Source organism: Pristis pectinata, chromosome 30 (genome assembly GCF_009764475.1).
Source record: "Pristis pectinata isolate sPriPec2 chromosome 30, sPriPec2.1.pri, whole genome shotgun sequence".
Lineage (NCBI taxonomy): Eukaryota > Metazoa > Chordata > Chondrichthyes > Rhinopristiformes > Pristidae > Pristis > Pristis pectinata.
Window position 1 is genome coordinate 18,690,354 of NC_067434.1, and position 20,559 is coordinate 18,710,912.

Here is a 20,559-nt window from a genome sequence, read left to right on the forward strand (position 1 = left end):
CGGGCCTTCCCTTTAAGGAGCCGGAAGTGAGGACGGGCGGGAGAGTCCGGGCGGTGACGGTGCGGGGAGCGGAGCGGGGCCGGGCCGGGCGGTGAGTGAGGGGAGCGGGGCCGGGGCGGTGAGTGAGGGGAGCGGGGCCGGGGCGGTGAGTGAGGGGAGCGGGGCCGGGCCGGGGGTGGAGGCGACCCCAGCCCGGGGTCAGTGTGGTGAGAGCCGGTAGCGGAGGGGGGGCCTTCCCCTCCTTCCCCTCCTTCCCCTCCCCCCCTCTCCTCTCCTCTCCCCCCTCCCCCTCCTCTCCTCTCCCCCCTCCCCCTCCTCTCCTCTCCCCCCTCCCTCTCCTCTCCCCCCTCCCCCTCCTCTCCTCTCCCCCCTCCCCCTCCTCTCCTCTCCCCCCTCCCCCTCCTCTCCTCTCCCCCCTCCCCCTCCTCTCCTCTCCCCCCTCCCCCTCCTCTCCTCTCCCCCCTCCCCCTCCTCTCCTCTCCCCCCTCCCCCTCCTCTCCTCTCCCCCCTCCCCCTCCTCTCCTCTCCCCCCTCCCCCTCCTCTCCTCTCCCCCCCCTCCTCTCCTCTCCCCCCTCCCCCTCCTCTCCTCTCCCCCCTCCCCCTCCTCTCCTCTCCCCCCTCCCCTCCTCTCCTCTCCCCCCTCCCCTCCTCTCCTCTTCCCCCCCTCCCGTCTCCCCCCCTCTCCCCCTCCTCCCCTCCTCCCCCTCCTCCCCCTCCCCCCCCTCCCCCCCCTCCCCCCCCTCCCCCCCCCTCCCCCGGTCCACCCAAACCTTCACCCTCTGGGTTTATTGTTTAACGTGACACCTCCCGGCGGCGGCTGCTCCCGGGGGTCGGTGCCCCCACCTCCGGGGCTGCGGCAACCTCGGCGGATCCCCGCGCTCGCGTTCGCTGCCTCCCCCCCGCCGGGCCGGGCCTGGGTCTCCAGGTCTCGCTGCCGATGACCAGCGGGGCCACGTCCTTTCAGCGTCAGATTGCCCCAGGACTCTGCCCCCCCGCCCCAGGACTCTGCCCTCTACCCCCCGCCCCCCTCCACCCCAGTGCCTGCCCCCCTCCTCTCTCTGCTCTCAGTGACCTTTCCCTGCAAGAATTGCCTTGTAAATTACAGCTGAAATCAGACCATTCTACCCATCCAGTCTGTGCTATCTCCCCATAGGCTGAATTTTTTAAAAAAATCTATTTACTCAGCTCTTTTCTGAATGCCATGATTGAATCTGCTTTCACTACAGTGTATTCCCGATTAAAACCACTCGCCTACTAAAAACATCCATATATCTAACTCTGGTTAGGCCACACTTGGAGTACTGTGTCCAATTTTGGTCGCCTCATTATAGGAAGGATGTGGAAGTGTTGGAAAGAGTGTAGAGGAGATTTACCAGGATGCTGCCTGGATTGGAGAGTATGGATTATGAGGAGAGACTAAGGGAGCTGGGGCTTTACTCATTGGAGAGAAGGAGGATGAGGGGAGACATCATAGAGGTGTACAAAATATTAAGAGGAATAGATAGAGTGGACAGCCAGTGCCTCTTTCCCAGGGCACCAAGGTTCAATATAAGAGGGCATGGCTTTAAGGTAATGGGTGGGAAGTTCAAGGGAGATATTAGAGGGAGGTTTTTCACCCAGAGAGTGGTTGGGGCATGGAATGCGTTGCTTGGGGTGGTGGTGGCGGCTGATACGTCGGTCAAGTTCAAGAGATTGTTAGATGAGCATATGGAGGAATTTAAAAGAGGGGGATATGTGGGAGGAAGGGGTTAGATAGTCTTAGGTGTGGTTTAAAGGTCGACACAACGTGGTGGGCCGAAGGGCCTGTATGGTGCTGTATTGTTCTATGGTATCCATGTTTCCTTACAAAATGGGAGCTGTTCGGCCTGTTGAATCTGTGCTGGCTCACAGCAATCCCATTCCCGCCGTTAATATTCCCTGTAACCTTCTCTTCCCCACGTTCCAATCGATTCTGGGCAGTACGGGGAATTTGCAGTGGGAGGAGGTCAGAGCACAAAGGGAACATTGTCATCAGGTGAACGTGCAAACTCCACACGGCATTGGTGGTCAGGATTGTACCTCGGTCACCGGAGATGTGAGGTAGCACCTCTACCAGCTGCCATATATGTTGCTTGTGTTTAATTTACTGATAGTCTTTATTCTACATTGCCTGCTTCTTGACCTTTCCAAGAATGGGAACGGTTTCTTATCCAGACCCCTTGTTGAGTTTGAATACCTCTCTTACATTCCCTTTCAACCTCCTCAGTTTCAAGGTGATCAATGCCAGCTTGACCAGTCTATCTATGAAATTAAATTCCCTTACCCTTGGAATCATTGTGGGAAAATGTCTTCTGCACCTTCAGTAAGGTCTTTACACCTTTCCAAAAGTGTGCCCTCCAGCACAGTGTTTCATAAAAGTTCATCATGATTTCCGTGCTCTTGTACTCTGATTCTATATATCAAGCCCAGCATCCTGTATGCTCTTTTTAAATGCTTCTTCAACTGAACCCATTACTTTCAGTGATCTTTGCACTTTTACCCCCATTTTTGTCTGCTTCTTTGTCCCTGTTAGAATTGCACTCTCTTGTTCCTTCTGCTAGGATGTAATACTTTGCATTTTTTTTGTTAAATTTCACGTACCATGTACTGCTCATTCTCCGAGCATGTCTTTATCCCCTTGGTCGCTTCCTGTCCTCCCCACAAGTCATTAAGCTTCCAAGTTTGAAACATTTGCAAATTTGGAAATTAAACCTGTATGTCTAGTTGTGGATATTATGTAAAGCAGTCGTGCTAGAAACTCCACTGCACGTTTCTGTACAGTCTGAAAAATAATTGATTACTTCTATTGTCTGATTCTGGTTTCTTAGCCAATCTTCCATCTATTCTGTTACTGTGCCTTTTATTCTGTGGGCTTCAAACTTCATTTCAAACAGATGAGATAGGTGCTAGCTGACAGGATGGACACATGGGGTGATAGTGAGGTGGTGCACTCCTTCAGCCACTTGTTCAGGAAATCGCTCCTCATGATGGCCTTAACTTTCTCAATACCACCCCAAAAGCTTCTTCTCCACTTTGAACAGTCATGGGCTAGAGATTCCCAAGAGCCAGTGGGGATGCTGCAATTCTTCAAGGAGATTTTGAGCACATCCTTGAATTTTTTCATTTGTCCACCTGTTAATCTCTTCTCATGACAGGATTTAGAGCGGTGCGTGTTTGGAACGGTGCGGGTACAAACCCTCACTGCCCAGCGTTCTTGACTGAGTGCAACAACGATCTCGGTGCTGGAGACTGGACCTAGGAAAGGGCATCAACATTGATTTGCTTGTCCTTCCAGTGAATTTGTCAAAACAAGTAGTTCTCAGTGAAGACCAGTGTCACACAATATTACGTCGTTGTCTCGGTACTTCTCTCATTCAGTCTCGATTACACCTCTATAATCAGCCACTTTCTCAAATGCCTTCTGAAAATTGCTATATGCCACATCAACCATAAATCGAGCCTCTCTGTTACCTTGTCTAAAATCCATGATGTTGGTTAAACATAATTTGCCCTTAACAGATCCATGTTAACTTTCCCTAAACATTTCACACTGTTCAAATGACTGCAAATTTTGTCCCTGAGTATTGTTTCTGAAAATTTCCCCACCACTGAGAAACTGACTGGTCGGTAGTTGCTGGGTTTATCTTTGCATCCTTTTCAGAATAAGGATGATACATTTGCAATTCTTTAGAACTTGGACATCACCCTCATATCTACAAATGATTGTAGCTGTATCTTTTCCATCCATCCTTCACTCACTGAGCTGGGATGCAACTCTTCAGGACTGAGTGAAGTACTGCCGATCATTTTGCCCATTTACACTATTCCCATTTGTCTGCATTAGGTCCAGCTCCTGTGCCTTGTCTACTGGTGCCTGTCCAAATGTCTCTTAAACATCTTGATTGTATCAGATTCTGTCACCACCTCTGGTAATGAGATCCAGGTATCAACCACTCTTGATGTCTTAAGAAAAAGACTTTTCCTTCAAATTCCTTTTAAAACTCCAGTGTCTCACCTTAAACTTATGCCATCTTGTTTTTGATACCCCTACCAGGGGAAAAGATTCAGACTATCTCCTTTATCTATGACTCTTGTCATTTTATAGACCTCTATCAGGTCACCCCTCAGCCCCCTGCACTCCAGGGAATACGAGCCCAGCCTATCCAATCTCTCCCTATAACTAACTCCATCTTCAAGTTTGCTAATGATACCACCGTAGTAGGCCGTACCTCAAATAACGATGAGTCGAAATACAGGGAGCTTAGTGACATGGTGTCATGACAACAACCTTTCCCTCAATGTCAGCAAAACAAAGCTGGTCATTGACTTCAGGAAAGGGGGTGGTGTACATGCACCTGTCTACATCAATGGTGCTGAGGTCGAGAGGGTTGATAGCTTCAAGTTCCTCAGAGTGAACATCACTGATAGCCTGTCCTGGTCCAACCAAGTAGACGCCACAGCCAAGAAAGCTCACGAGCACCTGTACTTCCTCAGGAGGCAAAAGAAATTTGGCATGTCCCCTTTGACACTCACCAACTTTTTTCAATGCACCATAGAAAGCATCCTATCTGGATGCATCGTGGCTTGGTATGGCAACTGCTCTGCCTGGGACTGCAAGAAACTGCAGAGAGTTGTGAACACAGCCCAGCACATCACCGAAACCAACCTCCCCTCCATGGACTCTGTCTATACCCCTCATTGTCTATACCCCTCATTGCCTTGGTGAAGCAGCCAGCATAATCAAAGACCCCACCCACCCGATCTCTTCTCCCCTCTCCCATCAGGCAAAAGATGCAGGAGCCTGAGGGCACTTATCGCCAGACTCAAGGACAGCTTCTATCCCACTGTGATAAGACTATTGGATGGTTCCCTTATACGATGAGATGGACTCTTGACCTCACAATCTACCTTGTTATGACCTTGCACCTTATTGTCTACCTGCAATGCACCTCCTCTGTAGCTGTGACACTTTACTCTGTATTTCTGTTATTGTTTTTACCCTGTACTACCTCAATGCGCTGTGTGATGAATTGATCTGTACGAATGGTATGCAAGGCAAGCTTTTCACTACCTCGGTACAAGTGACAATAATAAACCAATACCAAGTGTTCCAATCCAGGCAACGTCCTGGTAAATCTCCTCTGCACTCTCCCCAGTGCAATCACATCCTTAATTCCTCATCATTTTTTGTTTGCTCATCCACTACCTCAGCCTCATCTTCCTTTGACACTCCAGCAGCATCATCCTCCTTGCTAAAGACAGATATAAAGTACTCATACCTTGTCCATGCTCACTAGTCACCATGAGTAGATCTCCTCTATGGTTCCTAATGGTTCTCACCACTCCTTTACGGCCGTTTACAATTTAGCTGTCTACAGAAGATTTTGGTTTACTTTTTGTGTTTTCTACCATTGTTTCCTCAGGCTATATCTCTTTGCCCTGCTTTTTCCTTTTCTTACTTTCCCTCCAAACTTAGTACAATCAACTCCTAGAGCTTGTTCTGCTTTGTTAACCCTCTCCATGGTAAATGTTTTAAAATTATTCTACATTCTATGGTGCTACAGTACATTTATTGGCCATTCCTAATTACACGTGCAACAAGTGGTGAGAAGCTGTCTTGAACAGCTGCAGATTGTGTGGTGAGGATATTTCTATAGCGCAGCTTGGTTTTGGAGTTCCTGGAGTTAAATCTAGTGATGATAAATGAGTGGTGAAGTATTTCCATCTCAGGGTACTGTAGAACTGGTAGAAGAACTTGCAAATCGTCTTAAAATCCTCTTTCCGTGCCACCTCCACCTGCCTCCAATAAGAACAGATCTCATGAGCTCTTTCCTGACTAGGATTGAGACCATCTGAACTGCTGTTTCCCTTCTTTCTCCTGGCCTACCAAGCCAACCTTATTGTTTTCCATCTGCATTTATCTTTAGTTGCTCTCCTTCCTCCCCTCTGAACTTGGCTCGACCACTAAGCTGGTGACGTACAACTTAAAGGCATGGGCAATACCATAATAGCCACCTAGAGCTGATTGCAACAAGTACTGTTTCTAAGAAACATTTACTTAAATTAATAAATGCTGATGTGAAAATTGTCCACCCAGTCAGAAACAATACTTTCTTAACACTTCAATTTTTACATAGATGGCCTCGCATTGATACTCCAGTTTTAAACTCCATTTGAATCCTTGGAGCTTTAAAAAAAAGTGAGGATTAATCTTATTCAAATCTAAAGGGTAGATTTTGGAATGTTTTCACTAGTGGGAGAGTCTCAAACAAGGGGACATAACTACAAGATAAGGGGCGAGTCATTTAAAATTGAGGTACATAGAAATTTCTTGCAGAGAGTGGTGAGATTCTGGAATTCTCAGCCCTAGCAGATAGTGGAAGCTGGTTCATCAGAAGTATTTAAAGTGGAGGCGAATGAATATTTCATAGATCAAGGAATAAGGGATATGGACAGTTAGCACAGAAGGGGAGTTGAGACCCAGCATAGATCGGCTATGATCATATTAACTGGTGAGGTAGACTTAAAGGGCCCGATGGCCAACTCCTGCTATTTTTTGGTTTATTGTTGTCACGTGTACTGAGGTGCAATGGAAAGCTTTTGTGTGCCATCCAAACAGATCATGCAATGTGTAATTACATCGAGGTAGTAAAATGAAGAACAGAATATTGTGTTACATTACAGAGAAAGTACAGTGCAGGTAGACAAGTAAAGTGCAAGGGCCACAACAAGGTAGACTGGGAGATTAAGTTCATCTTTTAGCATATGAATATTCAAGAGCCTGATAGAAGCTGTCCTTGAGTCTGGTGGTACATGTTCTCAAGCTTTTGTTATCTTCTATCCGATGGGAGAGGGGAGAAGAGAGAGTGACCAGAGTGGGAGGGGCCTTTGATTATGTTGACTGTCTTCCCGAGGCAGCGGGAAGTGTAGACGGAGTCGATGAAGGGGAGGCTGGTTTGCGTGATGAACTGGGTTGCGTTCACAACTCTCTACAATTACTTGCGGTCTTGGGCAGAGCAGCTGCCGTACCGAGCTGTGATACAACTGGATAGGAAGCTTTCTGTGGTGCATCTGTAAAAGTAGTTTCTTGCGTTTTTATGTGTTAGCACTTCATTATTTCATTAAAATGGCTACAAGTCCATTTATTTAATTCTGTAATGAAAGGGGCATAGGTTTATTTGAGCTGTTTCTCAACAATATTTTGCAGACCATAACCTCTTATAATTGTTCACATCATGTAGATATTGAATCACATTTGTTCAGCTTGTAATGGTTTCCTTGCATTTTATTCAGATTCAGATGTTAACTTGTGAATGAAAACCCTTAAGGCAATCCCCAACAGCAACACAGACTAATCTGCTGCTGGAAGACTTCAGACTGAAACCATATAAAAGTTTGAGAACTTTAAACATCATAGTGTATTCTGTAAGTATTTATGTACTTTAGAATTATTACTTAAGAAATGACATGAAGCATATCTATCACTTGGGTTGTCCTGATATTTATTTTCTGGAGTTACTGCTTGATCGTTGAGACTAACAAATACAGCTTAGAAGTACTTTGCAAGTGCATGCATATGCATATTTACTGGAGGAACAAAGTCAGGTGGGGAAGTGAACTGTAGAAAGGGAAGCAAGAATCTAAAAAGGGATATGAGCAAATTAAATGGGCAGTGAAGGTGGTGGCAGATGGGCCATGATGTGGAAAAATGTCCAGTTGTTCCATTTGGTGTGAATTTTAGTTAAAAAAAATATTTTTAAGTGTTCAAAAACCAGGAAACTTTGGTGTACAGCATGTTGTTCTGCTGGCAGGCAATTCAGGTCACTTGGCACACTGACCATTGTTACAAGAGTTTGCAGAAGACGAGTACATTGCTTTGCTGAATAAAAGGATATAAGAGACCAAAACCATTTGTCTTATGTTTTTGTTTGCTTTTGTGTAAATGTTAAGTAATTCATAGTGGAAGAAAGTCATCTTTACTATTGTCCTACATACTCCAAAATTTGGCAGCAAATATTGTTCTTTTGTATTTGAAGAAACCTGAGAGATCAGGATGGTTCTTTTAAAATAGGCTACATGTTGTTTACCAGTTAACAAAAGCATTGGGTTCCTGAAACTTAATCAGGTTTGTAAAGAAGACGTGTGGAAAGTTAGTGCCTTTTTGTGGAGTGAATTCAACAGTTGTGGAAGCTGCTGTTGCTCAAGAATTGAAGTTAGTTCAAAAATGTTCACCGGTTGGAACTGGATGTGTTTAATTTTAATGACATGTCCTGGATGATCGAGTGTAAAGTTCAGACAAAATTTATCTTGTGAAAGAGGTTGTGTGTGCACATAATTTTCATTTATGTAAGTATAAATTTCACTAATGCCAAATCCTGCATAAACTGTTGCAATATTATGAAGTTGAGATTTGAAAAGACTTGTGCATGTTCACGTTAGGGTATACTGTGGTTTCATCTTTTACGTAAATGCTAATCAGTGCGTTGGATTTTGAATGCGTCGAAATATTTTTCAATATTATCCTGTGATGTTGACCTTTATTCTGCCATTTGCATCCCTCTCCTGCAGGTAAGGCAGCATGACCATGACGCATGTTGGAGCAATTGTGGCCGCATTAACTGCAATCGTAGTTTTCTGCCTCTACTCTTCCATACACAAGATTGAAGAGGGGCATCTTGGCATTTACTACAGGTAGTAAATCTTGTGAAACCAATTTTCTTTTCAAATATACCAATTATTTTGGTTTCTTGTGACCCAGAGCAGGAATCAATAAAGTTGCACCCAGTTGCAAATTTTTGTCACCTGCAACCTCTATTTGACTTAAGAATTTGGAATTGAACCTGCATCCTTGAAAGGATGACCACTTTGGGATAAGGTCCACCATAACGGTTGTATAATATACTGATTTTTGCATTGCATGATACATTTTTAAAAAGATCCAAACAGTATTCTCATGGATATTCAATGTTTCACGCAGAATTGGTTGTTTATATACACACTTTTTCTACTGCCACACTCTGCTTTTATGTATTGCCTATGACTTTGAGTGACCTTATCAATAGGACACTTTTATTCCCTTATAATATTGTGACTTACTCCTGAGGGAGGAGCTAAACACTGCTGATGGGAACTTCCCTCAAAATCCGATTTCTTGAGAATACATATCAAAATAACTTAACATTTCACGTGGACTGATAGAGTTCCAAAATGAATAATAACACCCAAATTCTCAGCACTGGAAAAGTAAGAAGTTCTTCTGTCATTTTGATGGTCAGTCTTAATTGAGAATCACCCAATCAAACATGACGTGGGAAATTTTGAAGTCCATTTCCTTCCTGGAACACTATTTCATGCCACAAAACTCCCCTCATCTATTTCTTGGACAACCAAGATGCTTGTGCTTCTTGGTTATGTTAGTGATGTTCCAGTCTTCAGTTACTTTTGTTTGGAAGGTGGGTTGATTTGACTAAAATATGTCAAAGCTGCCTCTTCCCAGTTATCAGCACAAGTACTGTATAAATATTTATTTTCCTCATTTATCAGGAGTGAATCTTGTGGTTGCTGTTTGGTTGAAGTGGCACATTTCTTTCCCAAGTAGTTTCTCTTTATCTTTGGAAGTTGTTATGCCTGATTGTTTCAAGTTTCCCCCTTCATAAGATAGCATTCACTCATCATGAGCAATGTTTAAGTAATAAATCACTACTGTTGTTGAGGATTTCTTTTAATATTGCAAAGTATCATTCAGAGTAAAGTGCATTTATTTAGAAAAATTACGGTGAATGAATTGTGCCCTGAGGAACAGAGCACTGTTTGTTTTGTTTCAACTTCCCCTTCTGCCATTTTCTTCCCTTTTATTAAATGGCAGTTCTTTACCATTGAATGATCTGTCTGGTTTATTAACTGTCAAGAGTTGGCTGCAATAGAGGTTTGGATGTTATATCTTGCAGATGGTTGCTGATACCAGCAGTGATAAGACATGTTTGACAGATCACTTGCAACTTGCATGGCCTTGGATGCTCAGTTTCATTTGTTTTTGAGCTGGTATTTGTTCCAGCCCAGAATTTGGGTTGACATTAGAAGATTTAACCAAGATGATTGGATGGAGGCAAAAAGGCTTGTTTTCCTGCATTATTGAGCTATGAATTTTGTCATGAATCAGTTCATTTGTTGACCTTTATACTAAATGAATATAATAGTATTGGTTTTAGATTTTGTTGTACAGATGAATTGATATTGAAATGCCATCACTTTTACAAAGTATACCATACTTAAAACAAAATAGTCAGCATATTGGTCTGGAAGGGGAGCTTTTGTAACTGTTGACTTCCAGTGTTGCTGTGCAGGTTTTCTTCCTGTTAGATGTGCCCTTCTTGTTCTTGCAATGTTCCTGTGAGTTGTAAGGATGCATTTTTCACCATACCTTTGTCATTAGTTATTCGCCATCAGTGGCCATGTATGATGTCTGAACACTGTTCCTGCAAAGTGCCAAAACCATCTTCTGTTTTTAAAGCACTTTTAGTGCAGCAAGGTGTCCCAAGGTGCTGCATTGAACGATTAACAAAGTTAGAATGAACCATGTAAAGAGAAATAACTGAAAAGGTTGTCTTTTTTTTTAAATAAAGCTGAGCACAATCAGGTTGCAAACTTCCAAATGTCCTTGAACCCTTATAATTAATAATCAGATTGAGGAATATTGAAAAATTCATAGATGTGCATTATGATTAATTTACTTGATTTTTTTTTGTATGTGGACTTTCCATAGCATAGATGTATCTTTGATCTTTATTTGCATTCTTCTTTCTTCAACTAATTGTTGTGACTGTGACTGAGTCAGTGGAGACTGAAGCTGATGGATATTTTCAGATTTTATTCCAGGTCTCCAACATCTGGAGCTTTTTACTTTCCAAAGTCTGAGCTGGTGAACTCTGAGAGGGACATAAGTGATTGACAGTGAGGGTTGGGGGGGGGTCTTGAAGTAGGGCAAGAGGAAGGTATAAATGTCATAGTCATACAGCACGGAAGCAGGCCCTTCGGCCTAACTAGTCCATGCCGACCAAGATATCTATGAGCTAGTCCCATGTATGGGAAGCAGATGGAAGACATTTTTTATAAGCCTGTAATGAGAACAAAAATGGGCCCTCTTAGCCCACTTCATCCATGCTGGTCTATCTATTTTAATCCCATTTGTTTGCATTAGGCCTGTATCCCTCTATGCCTTTCCTATCCAAATAACTGTCCAAATGGTTTTATTCTTAGTGGGATGTTTTCCAGCAGTTCTTTGACTAACAAGGTTAGGTTTCTCAATAGCTAATACCACAAGGCTAAATGTGTGGGGTGCATGCTGCAAACATTTATATGTGAATTTTGCATTTCAACTCCAAATTTGCCTCAAACTGGGTGCTAATTTGGATATTTAATAAGTGTCACTAATGTAACCTGGATGACTAAATATCCAATGTAGTTTCAGTCCAGATTGGATGCGACAGAAAGGTCTTTATTCATCACAAGCAGGCCTTCTGAAGAATCTATTTCTCCTCTCCTGACACTAAATAGTACAGTGATGCTTTATACTTGTTAAATATGAAGATAACAATAAATGATTAACTACAATTTCAGTGGTTATAATTGTCTACCTAACTTTAATATCTTGAATATAGACAGGTGTTCCCGTCCTTGATAACATCTGTCTAATCTAATGCTGCTTGGCTCTTCGTCAATTACCAGAACAAATTCTCAAAATAAATGTTTTTAAATAATCAAGATCTCAAAGTCATGTCAAACTAATTGACTTGTTACAACCCCTAGTTACTTTGAAGTTGCAGATATTACCCGATCTCGGATGGCCAGTCCTCAGGTTTCCTCACATGGACGGTGCGTGTTGATGTTGGTTGAAGCTCCGGTCGTCTGAATTTTTGACCGGTTATGCAGTCAAACAGGCTGGTGCAAACAGCCAGGTGGGACCAAGTTCTCGCTCTCCCTCCTTCTGATCTCTTTGGTGAGCTTGAGTATCTCACATTTCATTACACGTCACATTCCACAAGTGCCCTTAACGCATGTTTGTCTGCTAGGCAATGTTGGATCTATCTGGTCACCGCATGACAAGTACAATCATACTATCTATTTGGTCAGTAAATGTGTAATGGAGACACAAAACTACAGATGCTGGAATCTGGAGCAACACACAAAGCAGTGGAGGAACTCAGCGGGTCAGGCAGCATCTATGGAGGGAAATGGACAGTCAATGTTTCTGGTCGAGACCCTTCATCTGGTCTGGATGAAGGCTCTCAAACCGAAACATTGACTGTCCACTTCCCTTCATAGATGCTGAGTTCCTCCAGCGACTTGTGTGTTGCTGCAGTAAATGTGTAATGATTTTTTTTTTCTCTCTCAGTCCCTTTGTTTAGTTCATCACCTCTGACTCCACTGTTCGTCTCTCCTGTAGTCATTACAATGACCATTCTGTGATTAGGCAATATACTGCACTTCTCTCGGTAACTGGGTTTTAACAATTAATATGAATGCCATATTAAACAATACTAATATTAAAACAAATAATACAATTACAGGGTGAATGACTAATTTCAGAAATGTATATTAGCCTTAAGCGACCAACTCTTGAAAATATCTCACCAGTGGTGGGCATTAAGGTCTCTCTCCACTTTAGCCATTCTGTACATTTCCGACCATAAATCATTTGAACCTCCTTTCTTTCCTTGGCAATTTCACTCAATTGGCTGCATGAATTTGGAATTGGCTTGCCACAGAATGCAGATGGTGTTAGTAGATGGAGGGTATTCTGCCTGGAGACCGGTGACTAGTGGTGTTCCTCTGGGATCTGTTCTGGGATCCCTGCTCTTTGTGATTTTTATAAATGACTTGGATAAAGAAGTGGAGGAATAGGTTGGTAAGTTTGCAGGTGACACAAAGGTTGGAGGTGTTTTGGATAGTGTAGAAGGTCTTCATAGGTTAAACGGGATATAGACAGGAGGCAGAGTTGGGTGGAGAAGTGGCAGGTGAAGTTTAATCTGGACAAGTGTTCAGTGATGGACTTTGGAAGATCAAACTTGAAAGCGGAGTACAAGGTTAATGGCAGTATTCTTGGCAGTGTGGAGGAACAGAGGGGTCTTGGGGTCCAAGTCCATAGATCCCTCAAAGTTGCCAGGCAAGTTGATAGGGTGGTTAAGAAGGCGTATGGTATGCTGGCCTTCATTAGTCAGTGAATTGAATTCAAGAGCTGTGAGATAATATTGCAGCTCTATAAAACTCCGGTTAGACCACAGTTAGAGTATTCAGTTCTGGTTGCCTCATTATTGGAAGGATGTGGAAGCTTTAGAGTGATTGCAGAAGAGATTTACCAGGATGCTGCCTGGATTAGAGAACATGCCTTATGAGGAAAGGTTGAGCAAGCTCGGGCTTTTCTCTTTGGAGCGACGCAGGTTGAGAGGCGACTTGATAGAGGTGTATAAGATTGTGAGAGGCATAGATAGAGTGGACAGCCAGCACCTCTTCCTCAGGGCTGTCTCGCCTCTGATTAGTGTCATCTTTCATTGCCCAGGTCAGTATGTCATTGAAATTGTTTCCCACTGGGAGCCCCAGTGTCCAATATTCTCTTTAGGTGAGGGCCCATTCCGTCCTGAAATAAATTCAAGAACATATCATTTCTGTGGGGACTCACCCGCCCTGAATGCTCACTATAAGCCACAAGCTTTCGTTCCACATAATCCTCTATGCTCTCCCTTGATTCCTGTTTTCCCAGGGTTATCGTGATCCAGTTTGGTGTGCCCCTCCTAAGTTCATTTTATTTTTACAGCTCTCTTAAAATTATTAAACTTCTGGTCATTACTGGGTCCCAATTGCAGGGCCCTATAATTAAGCGGCAGAGATGCACGTACCAGTGGGTGGCACTTTAACCTTCATTATCAAGCGAATATAATCATTAATAAGCCTGTGAGCCTCTCTTTTAACTCTGCTAATTCATCTCAAAAAGCTTAATTGCCATCATTCCTCTAAGGCAGACAGTTCATAATCATCTGTTACTCTAAAGCTGTGGGAGGTTCCTGACAGTCTGTATATATAACCTGTTCTTCTCCCCACCCCCCCCCCCCCCCCCCCCCCCCCCCCAATGTCATCTTTATTACTGTCCAAATCAGGGCCACTGGGGCTGCAGCTAGTTCCTTTACACTCTGTCATAGGGTGGGAGTGACTCATCCTCACAATATCCATATGTATAGTTTTCCTCCTCTAAACTTCCCCAATCAATTCCATCCCCCATCGCTGGCAGGGCGGTAGGTGACACAGCTCCCACTGTTCTCCCATGTGGTTATTTACGTTCCTTGTCCTGTGCTTGCTTTATTGCCCCTACTTTTACCTTGTTGGTTCTTCGCCACGGCTGCAAGTATAATTACTCCTTTTTCATGCTTACCTTTCTCTTGTCCCCACCACTGAGGCTTTTGCTCGGCAAGGGGGCTTCCAGATCATATCCTTTATCATATTAATTAATTTTTATTGTGATCCACTATTGTTTGTACTGTGGATCCCTTGGGTCCCCATTTATTGTCAGTGTTTTTCTTATTCGTAGCCATCGTCAGTATGTGGCATGCCCCGCCGATGCCGCCTTAAGATTCCTACCCTGACATCTAATTTCTCCGCATCATTACCCTGATGTCAACCTTTGCCGCATCAGAGACCCAACGCCAAACTTCCCTCTCACACCAACCTTGAAAGTAAATTCACCATGCCTTCCTTTTCCTCAGATTTATTTCTATTGGTGCCTTAACTTGCAGTCACCCAGCAACGACATGGGATCTACTCCTCTAACTATGGGTGGTAAAATTAAATGTACTCACCCAATTAGGAGCCACATTGGTGACGGTCACCCTGTACAGCACCCTGCTCACGGCGCCAATTGTTGGAGGGATTTGTATGTTTGGCTTGCACCCTGACTCTGGCTTTCACGTGGGGTCCAGTCACCCTCATAATTATGGCTCAGAGTGGGACATCACACAAGGGAAAATGTCAACCCAAAGCATGGACTGTCCATTTCCCTCCATAGATGCTGCCTGACCCACTGAGTTCCTCCAGCTCCTTTGTGTGTCACTCCGGATTCCAGCATCTGCAGTCTCTTGGTCTCGTATGGCACTGGTGGGTTTCTCAAACAAGTCAGTTTATTCAGGCCTGTTACAGTGTGCACTGGGGAGCTCTGAGTGAGTGCCCAAAGATGATTCTCTGACCCAAAAAACTTCCAGCAGTTTATATTATTCGAGTTACAATAGTTACGTGTGGATTTCCGGATTTCAAGTTAATTCATCAGTAACTTTTTTTTTGTAGTATTTGATCTTTGTTTTATCTCTGCAGGAGTTGCCCCTGTCTACCAGACAGATGGGACTTTGCCTTCCTTTGCCAGACAGCCATTTCCCCATCCTCTCTGCATTTGTGTGCTCTAATGTATAGTCTTGTCTTTCTGTCGTGACTCTGCATATCTTATAATCAGCTCTCCTGCATTTCACCTACGTTCCAACCTCCATTTGTTTATCTCTGCTCTGGCTAGCCATGCCTTGCAATCTAAACACTTCTCTCACCTAATGACTGTTCTGCTCTTCTGACGTGACCTTTAAACTACCTCCACTATTGGCCTGTTTACCTATCAACCCTTTCCAGTTTATGACACTTAAGTATTACAAACTTGGCCAATTTTTTTTTTACGATTCCCAGAGATTCCTCCTTTGGGTAACTTTTGCAGAATAACATGCTTACAATGGGAGCACATCCCAACTGGCAGAATCCCTTTGAATATTCAAATACCGGTGACTGGTCTAAGGGGTTCTGAGCACAAAACACCAGACACCCAAAATATACTTTTATAACAGTGTTAAGGGATGGCTCCTGGAATATACGAACAGCCAGAATATTAAGTGACAAAACAGACATGTCCTGAACTGTCCACTAAGTGGCAGGGATATGTCTTTAGCAATGCAGGAGATGGCCACATAATGCCTTTCCTGATCTCATCATGAGGGTTACATTGAGGGCCAATGAAAGTGAACATTCATTTTTTGTATTCCCCTCTTACACTACCATGGACTTGTCTTAGATTGTGTCTTTCTTTTACTATGGTCTTGGTTTTGCAGTTTTTTTCACTGTATAGTATGATTTTATGTATAATTTATATTCCTCTGTGTTGTCTGTACCTACGTGCCTGAGATGATGCTGCTGCAAGTAATGTTTTCATTGTACTGTACCTCACTGTACTGTGCCCAGGACAACAAACTCCACTTGACTTGCCCCCTGCATAGTTACAGTGGTACAGAATCAGAATGTCCCACATCCAACGGTTGATTGGTTTTGATGGCCTTAAAGTATCAGGTGGAGGTTAAATTGTGAATGGGCTTTTTGTTTTTATTTTTAAAGACACTGGTTCTCATTTGTATTAATACCAGCAATCCACATAATTCCATAACTCCCAAATAATCCCTAACACTAATTAGTAGCTTGAATCCACCACCATACCCTGGGTACAGGGCTGAAACACACAAGCGAGCATCAAAGATTAGACCAGTCCGGAGCTCCAAAGAATGATGTTCCTCATTGAAGATGGTTTGGGAGGCTAAGGTCTCTTCCTGAAAACAGAAGTGAAAAAATGTGAGGAAAAGGAAGTACAATGGGAAATGTGAAGGAAGATGGAGTTGGAGAGCAAAATAGTAGCAGTGAGGAACATTTAAAAGGAAATGAATGAAAATGGGCAAAGTATTGAAAGAAAAAGGAGACGTAAACAACTTGTGAAGGAAAGGAAAACATCCAAATGAGCAAGGTAATAGAGGGATTGGGAGAAGGAAAATTATTTAATCTTAGTCTTCTGTACTATACAATTATTAACAGCTGAATATTGCACATGTGATCTGTACTGTATTTGAAACCACAACTGCTTTCCATTTTGTATTCTGGAACAAGCTTTGAAGAATACTTGGCCACCTTTGCACTATTGGTGGTTGGGGCTGGTTCTGGATTGCATAATCCTCAGTGTTGTGCTTTGTACTGTTCAAAATTTCTGAGACTAATGCCTTAAATATAATTACTGATATATATCTTCATTAGAAATGGGTTCTAAACACAATCCAAGGACAAAATGTACCATTTTATTGCTTTGTTGCTTTGCATGAGAGTGATGTAGATAATAGCTTTAAAATATGTTGATGGCAGAGGATACTTGCACAAAGCACAAACATCAGTATAGATCCTTCAGACAGGGCCCCCTCCTGTGTAATTTTCCAGATGCTATATGTGACGACCTGTTCTATGCTGCATACGTGATTCATATCAACATTAGTTATGTTCTTTTACAGCTACCGATTTTTTGAGCATTTGCGTCTGAGTCTGTGTTCAAGTGTCAATGCATTCAATATTTTTTTCTTTTCTTTAGAGGTGGTGCGTTGTTGGTTACTCCAAGTTGCCCTGGATATCACATTATGATACCATTCATTACATCCTTCAGATCCGTTCAGGTTGGCGCTCTTTGTTCAGATTTCCAATAGGTGCATAGTGGTTGAAGAATTAATATTCGGAAATAAAGAATTGTATTATGTGTGTGATTTACTGCAATGCTTTTATATAATTTTGTGTTAAATTATCGTTCATGGTTAACATAAATAAGGTTCAAAGACTATTGGCAATGTTTAAGATAAATGTGTACGTGGGAGAAGTTCCTCGTGGGCACTTCAACAGCACCACAAAAGTGAGATGTGATTCTTTCACATTTTGAGCATTTCATGAGTGACCCAACAAACACTCTATTCACCTGTTGTGAGCTCCTCTAACTTGTTGACTAAACAAAACAGGAGTTGTTCAGGAGACACGAGACTGCAGATGCTGGAATCCAGAGCAACAAACATTCTGCTGAAAGAACTCGGCGGGCCGAGCAGCATCTGTGAGAGGAAAGGAATTGTTGGAGTTTTGAAACATCGACATTTCCTTTTCTCCCGTAGATGCTACTCGACCCTCTGAGTTCCTCTGACAGATTGTTTGCTATTCAGGAGCTGGATGCTTTGATGCTGCACTCTACGGGTTGGTTTAAAGGACAGGTTAGTATGAATGTTGTGATGCACCACAGGCTTGGGATATAGCAAGTGCTGGTGATGAAGCCAACTTAGTAAATTATTTACAAGGACAGAAATGAAATATACCAGAATTGTTGAAACTAAATTGTTCTCCAAGGCTACAATTTTGTTGCCAAGAATGTAAAAATAAACGTTTGCATTTCTATAGTACTCATTACATTACGTGCAACAGTGCACAACACTTAAAATGGTAATGGATGGCAAATGGTCACTGAGGGAAATGAAGGAGAGTGTGTCAAGAGTGTGATGCAAAGATAGTTGACAGAAGATGGACAAAACAGTAAAAGAAAGAATTGCAAAAGATGGCTTTAAAGCTGAATGCCGATGGTCAAGTGAGGATGAGAATTATGCTGCTGTTGACAGCCCGTTGCTCAACTGTGCCACTGACTTTATGACTGGTGGCAGCTCTTGAGCCAAGTGGCCATAATTCACGAGCCAGGAGAATGTGGTCAGCAAGTAAGACAGGTATTCTTGGCCACAGGATCCAAACACATAACTTGCAAACAAAACATGAAAAGAATCTTGAATACGACTGTCAAAAAACACTTTAAAGATGTGCTTTTTTAAGAATTTAATTTGAATGAAATATGAACCTGGCTTTTGAGATTGTATTTTATTGATTCATTCCATTCTCACAAGTTTAGTCTACATGCAGTTGTTTAAAATTAAACTTCTGTCTTCAAAGATGAATGAAAGCTGGCAAATTATTCAAAACGAGGCTAAATTTGGGTTGCAGGGATGGGAAAGATGGAAAAAATATATTGATTTAATTTAAATCTGGATGGCATTAACCCATTCTCATTAGACAAATGAAATAAAACTCTTGGTTCTAATAAAACTGCATTGCTTATTAAAAATGAATACACTAATAAAAGGTAGGTGCTGAAGATTGAATTAATATCTATATGATGACATGTATTACAAATCTAATTTTTGTCTACTTTGCTTTATTTTCTTGTCCACCCAATAAAGATGCTTAAGTTTACTTTTACTTCAAACACATTTCAACTTTTCTTTTGCAGACAACTTTACAAACAGATGAAGTGAAAAATGTTCCCTGCGGAACAAGGTATGTGAACATTTCCATTTTGTGGTTTGAGCCCTTTTATGACTCTCACTCATTTTTAGAAAATTATAGGAAAGGAGCAACAATTTAAATATAGTTAAATTCTTTCAACAAATTGTTTTTAATTGAAGTTATATCACTTAAAACTGGTAAACATTTTGCATTGGAACTGTGACTAAAGTAATAATTATTTTGTTACTTTAAAATGAAACTTGTACACATACCAATCCAAAGCATGGAGTGATATCTAACATGAGTACGTGTCAATAAACTTCCCTTTGGTTTGAGCTACTTTTTGCTTGAGAGCTGGCTGAATTGGGGAGAGTAAAATTTCAGACTTGCTTTTCATATTTTTCTGATACATAAATAAATACTGGAAACACTCTGTGGCATATGTAGCATCTGTGGAAAGAGAAACAGTTAATGTTTCAGGTCAGAGACCCGTCCTCAGAAGTAGAGAAGGAAGCAAGTTAGTATCACAATGTGGGTAAGGTGTGGGAGAGATGGATAGACCATGTTGAAAACGAGAGTGGGGATGGCAATACTGGTCTCACCCTACCACAAATATTCCCTTTCACCTATCCATCCCTTCCCCAACTCTGCAATTTAAAATTAACTTTTCTCTTCTCCCCATTTCTGACAAACGAGCTTTGACTTGAAGTGTTAACTCTGTTTCTCTTTCCACTGATGCTGCCTTAATGTTCTAAGTGTTTCCAGCATGTTCTGTGGTTATTTTATACTGTAAACACCAATAAAACACAAAACTTTGTCCTTTGCCGTAGCTGATTTAGCAAGTGGGTAAGACTGGATTAGGTGTTAGGAACTGCCTCTTTGTTTTATTTGATGCATGTTTTCGTTGAGGTTTTCTTTTGTGCTTTTCCTCAACTAATATGTAATCGAGGTTCTTTTAATGAGTTGTTTATGTCTGTTGCATCACAATACTAAACATATTTTACTTTTGCTTTCTACAGTGGTGGGGTCATGATCTATTTCGACAGAATAGAAGTAGTGAACAGCCTTGCTCCAAGTGCAGGTCAGCATTTGGTGAGCCTTATGGTTTTTGACATTTCAGTCATAATGGTTAATTCATGGTTTTGGATACTTTTACTGAACTTTTTTGTACTTCCACAACCAGAGCAAATTATTTCAAATGATGAACAAAATATGAAATTGAAGTTTCGTTTTAATTGGATTAAGCAATCATTTTATGATACCACCACAAAATGACTGCTTAATCCAATCTTTTTAAACAAGCAATAGTGGCTTCAGATTTATTTTTGCTGCTTTTCTCTTTTTGCAGAGGAATTGTGAGGCTCTGAAGTGAATAGTTTTCTGAGGTGGGGTTAAATACACACGGTGTGAGA

The 20,559-nt window shown here is 42.2% G+C and overlaps 1 protein-coding gene across 5 annotated transcripts in view; it reads left to right on the top strand.

The window, feature by feature from the left end:
* LOC127584747 (erlin-1-like) overlaps positions 1-20,559 on the top strand; it is a 43,475-nt gene continuing 22,916 nt past the window's right edge. Inside the window, exons 1-6 of one of the 5 annotated variants that reach the window (XM_052041666.1) lie at positions 1-91; positions 7,313-7,444; positions 8,588-8,710; positions 17,436-17,517; positions 19,152-19,198; positions 20,167-20,228. In XM_052041666.1, the coding sequence (XP_051897626.1) occupies positions 8,598-8,710; positions 17,436-17,517; positions 19,152-19,198; positions 20,167-20,228 (304 nt within the window). In that variant the 5' untranslated portion in view covers positions 1-91; positions 7,313-7,444; positions 8,588-8,597. Of the gene's footprint in view, positions 92-146; positions 207-7,312; positions 7,445-8,587; positions 8,711-17,435; positions 17,518-19,151; positions 19,199-20,166; positions 20,229-20,559 lie in introns of those variants that run through there. The other 4 variants (XM_052041670.1, XM_052041668.1, XM_052041669.1 and 1 more) reach the window with 4 other exon arrangements.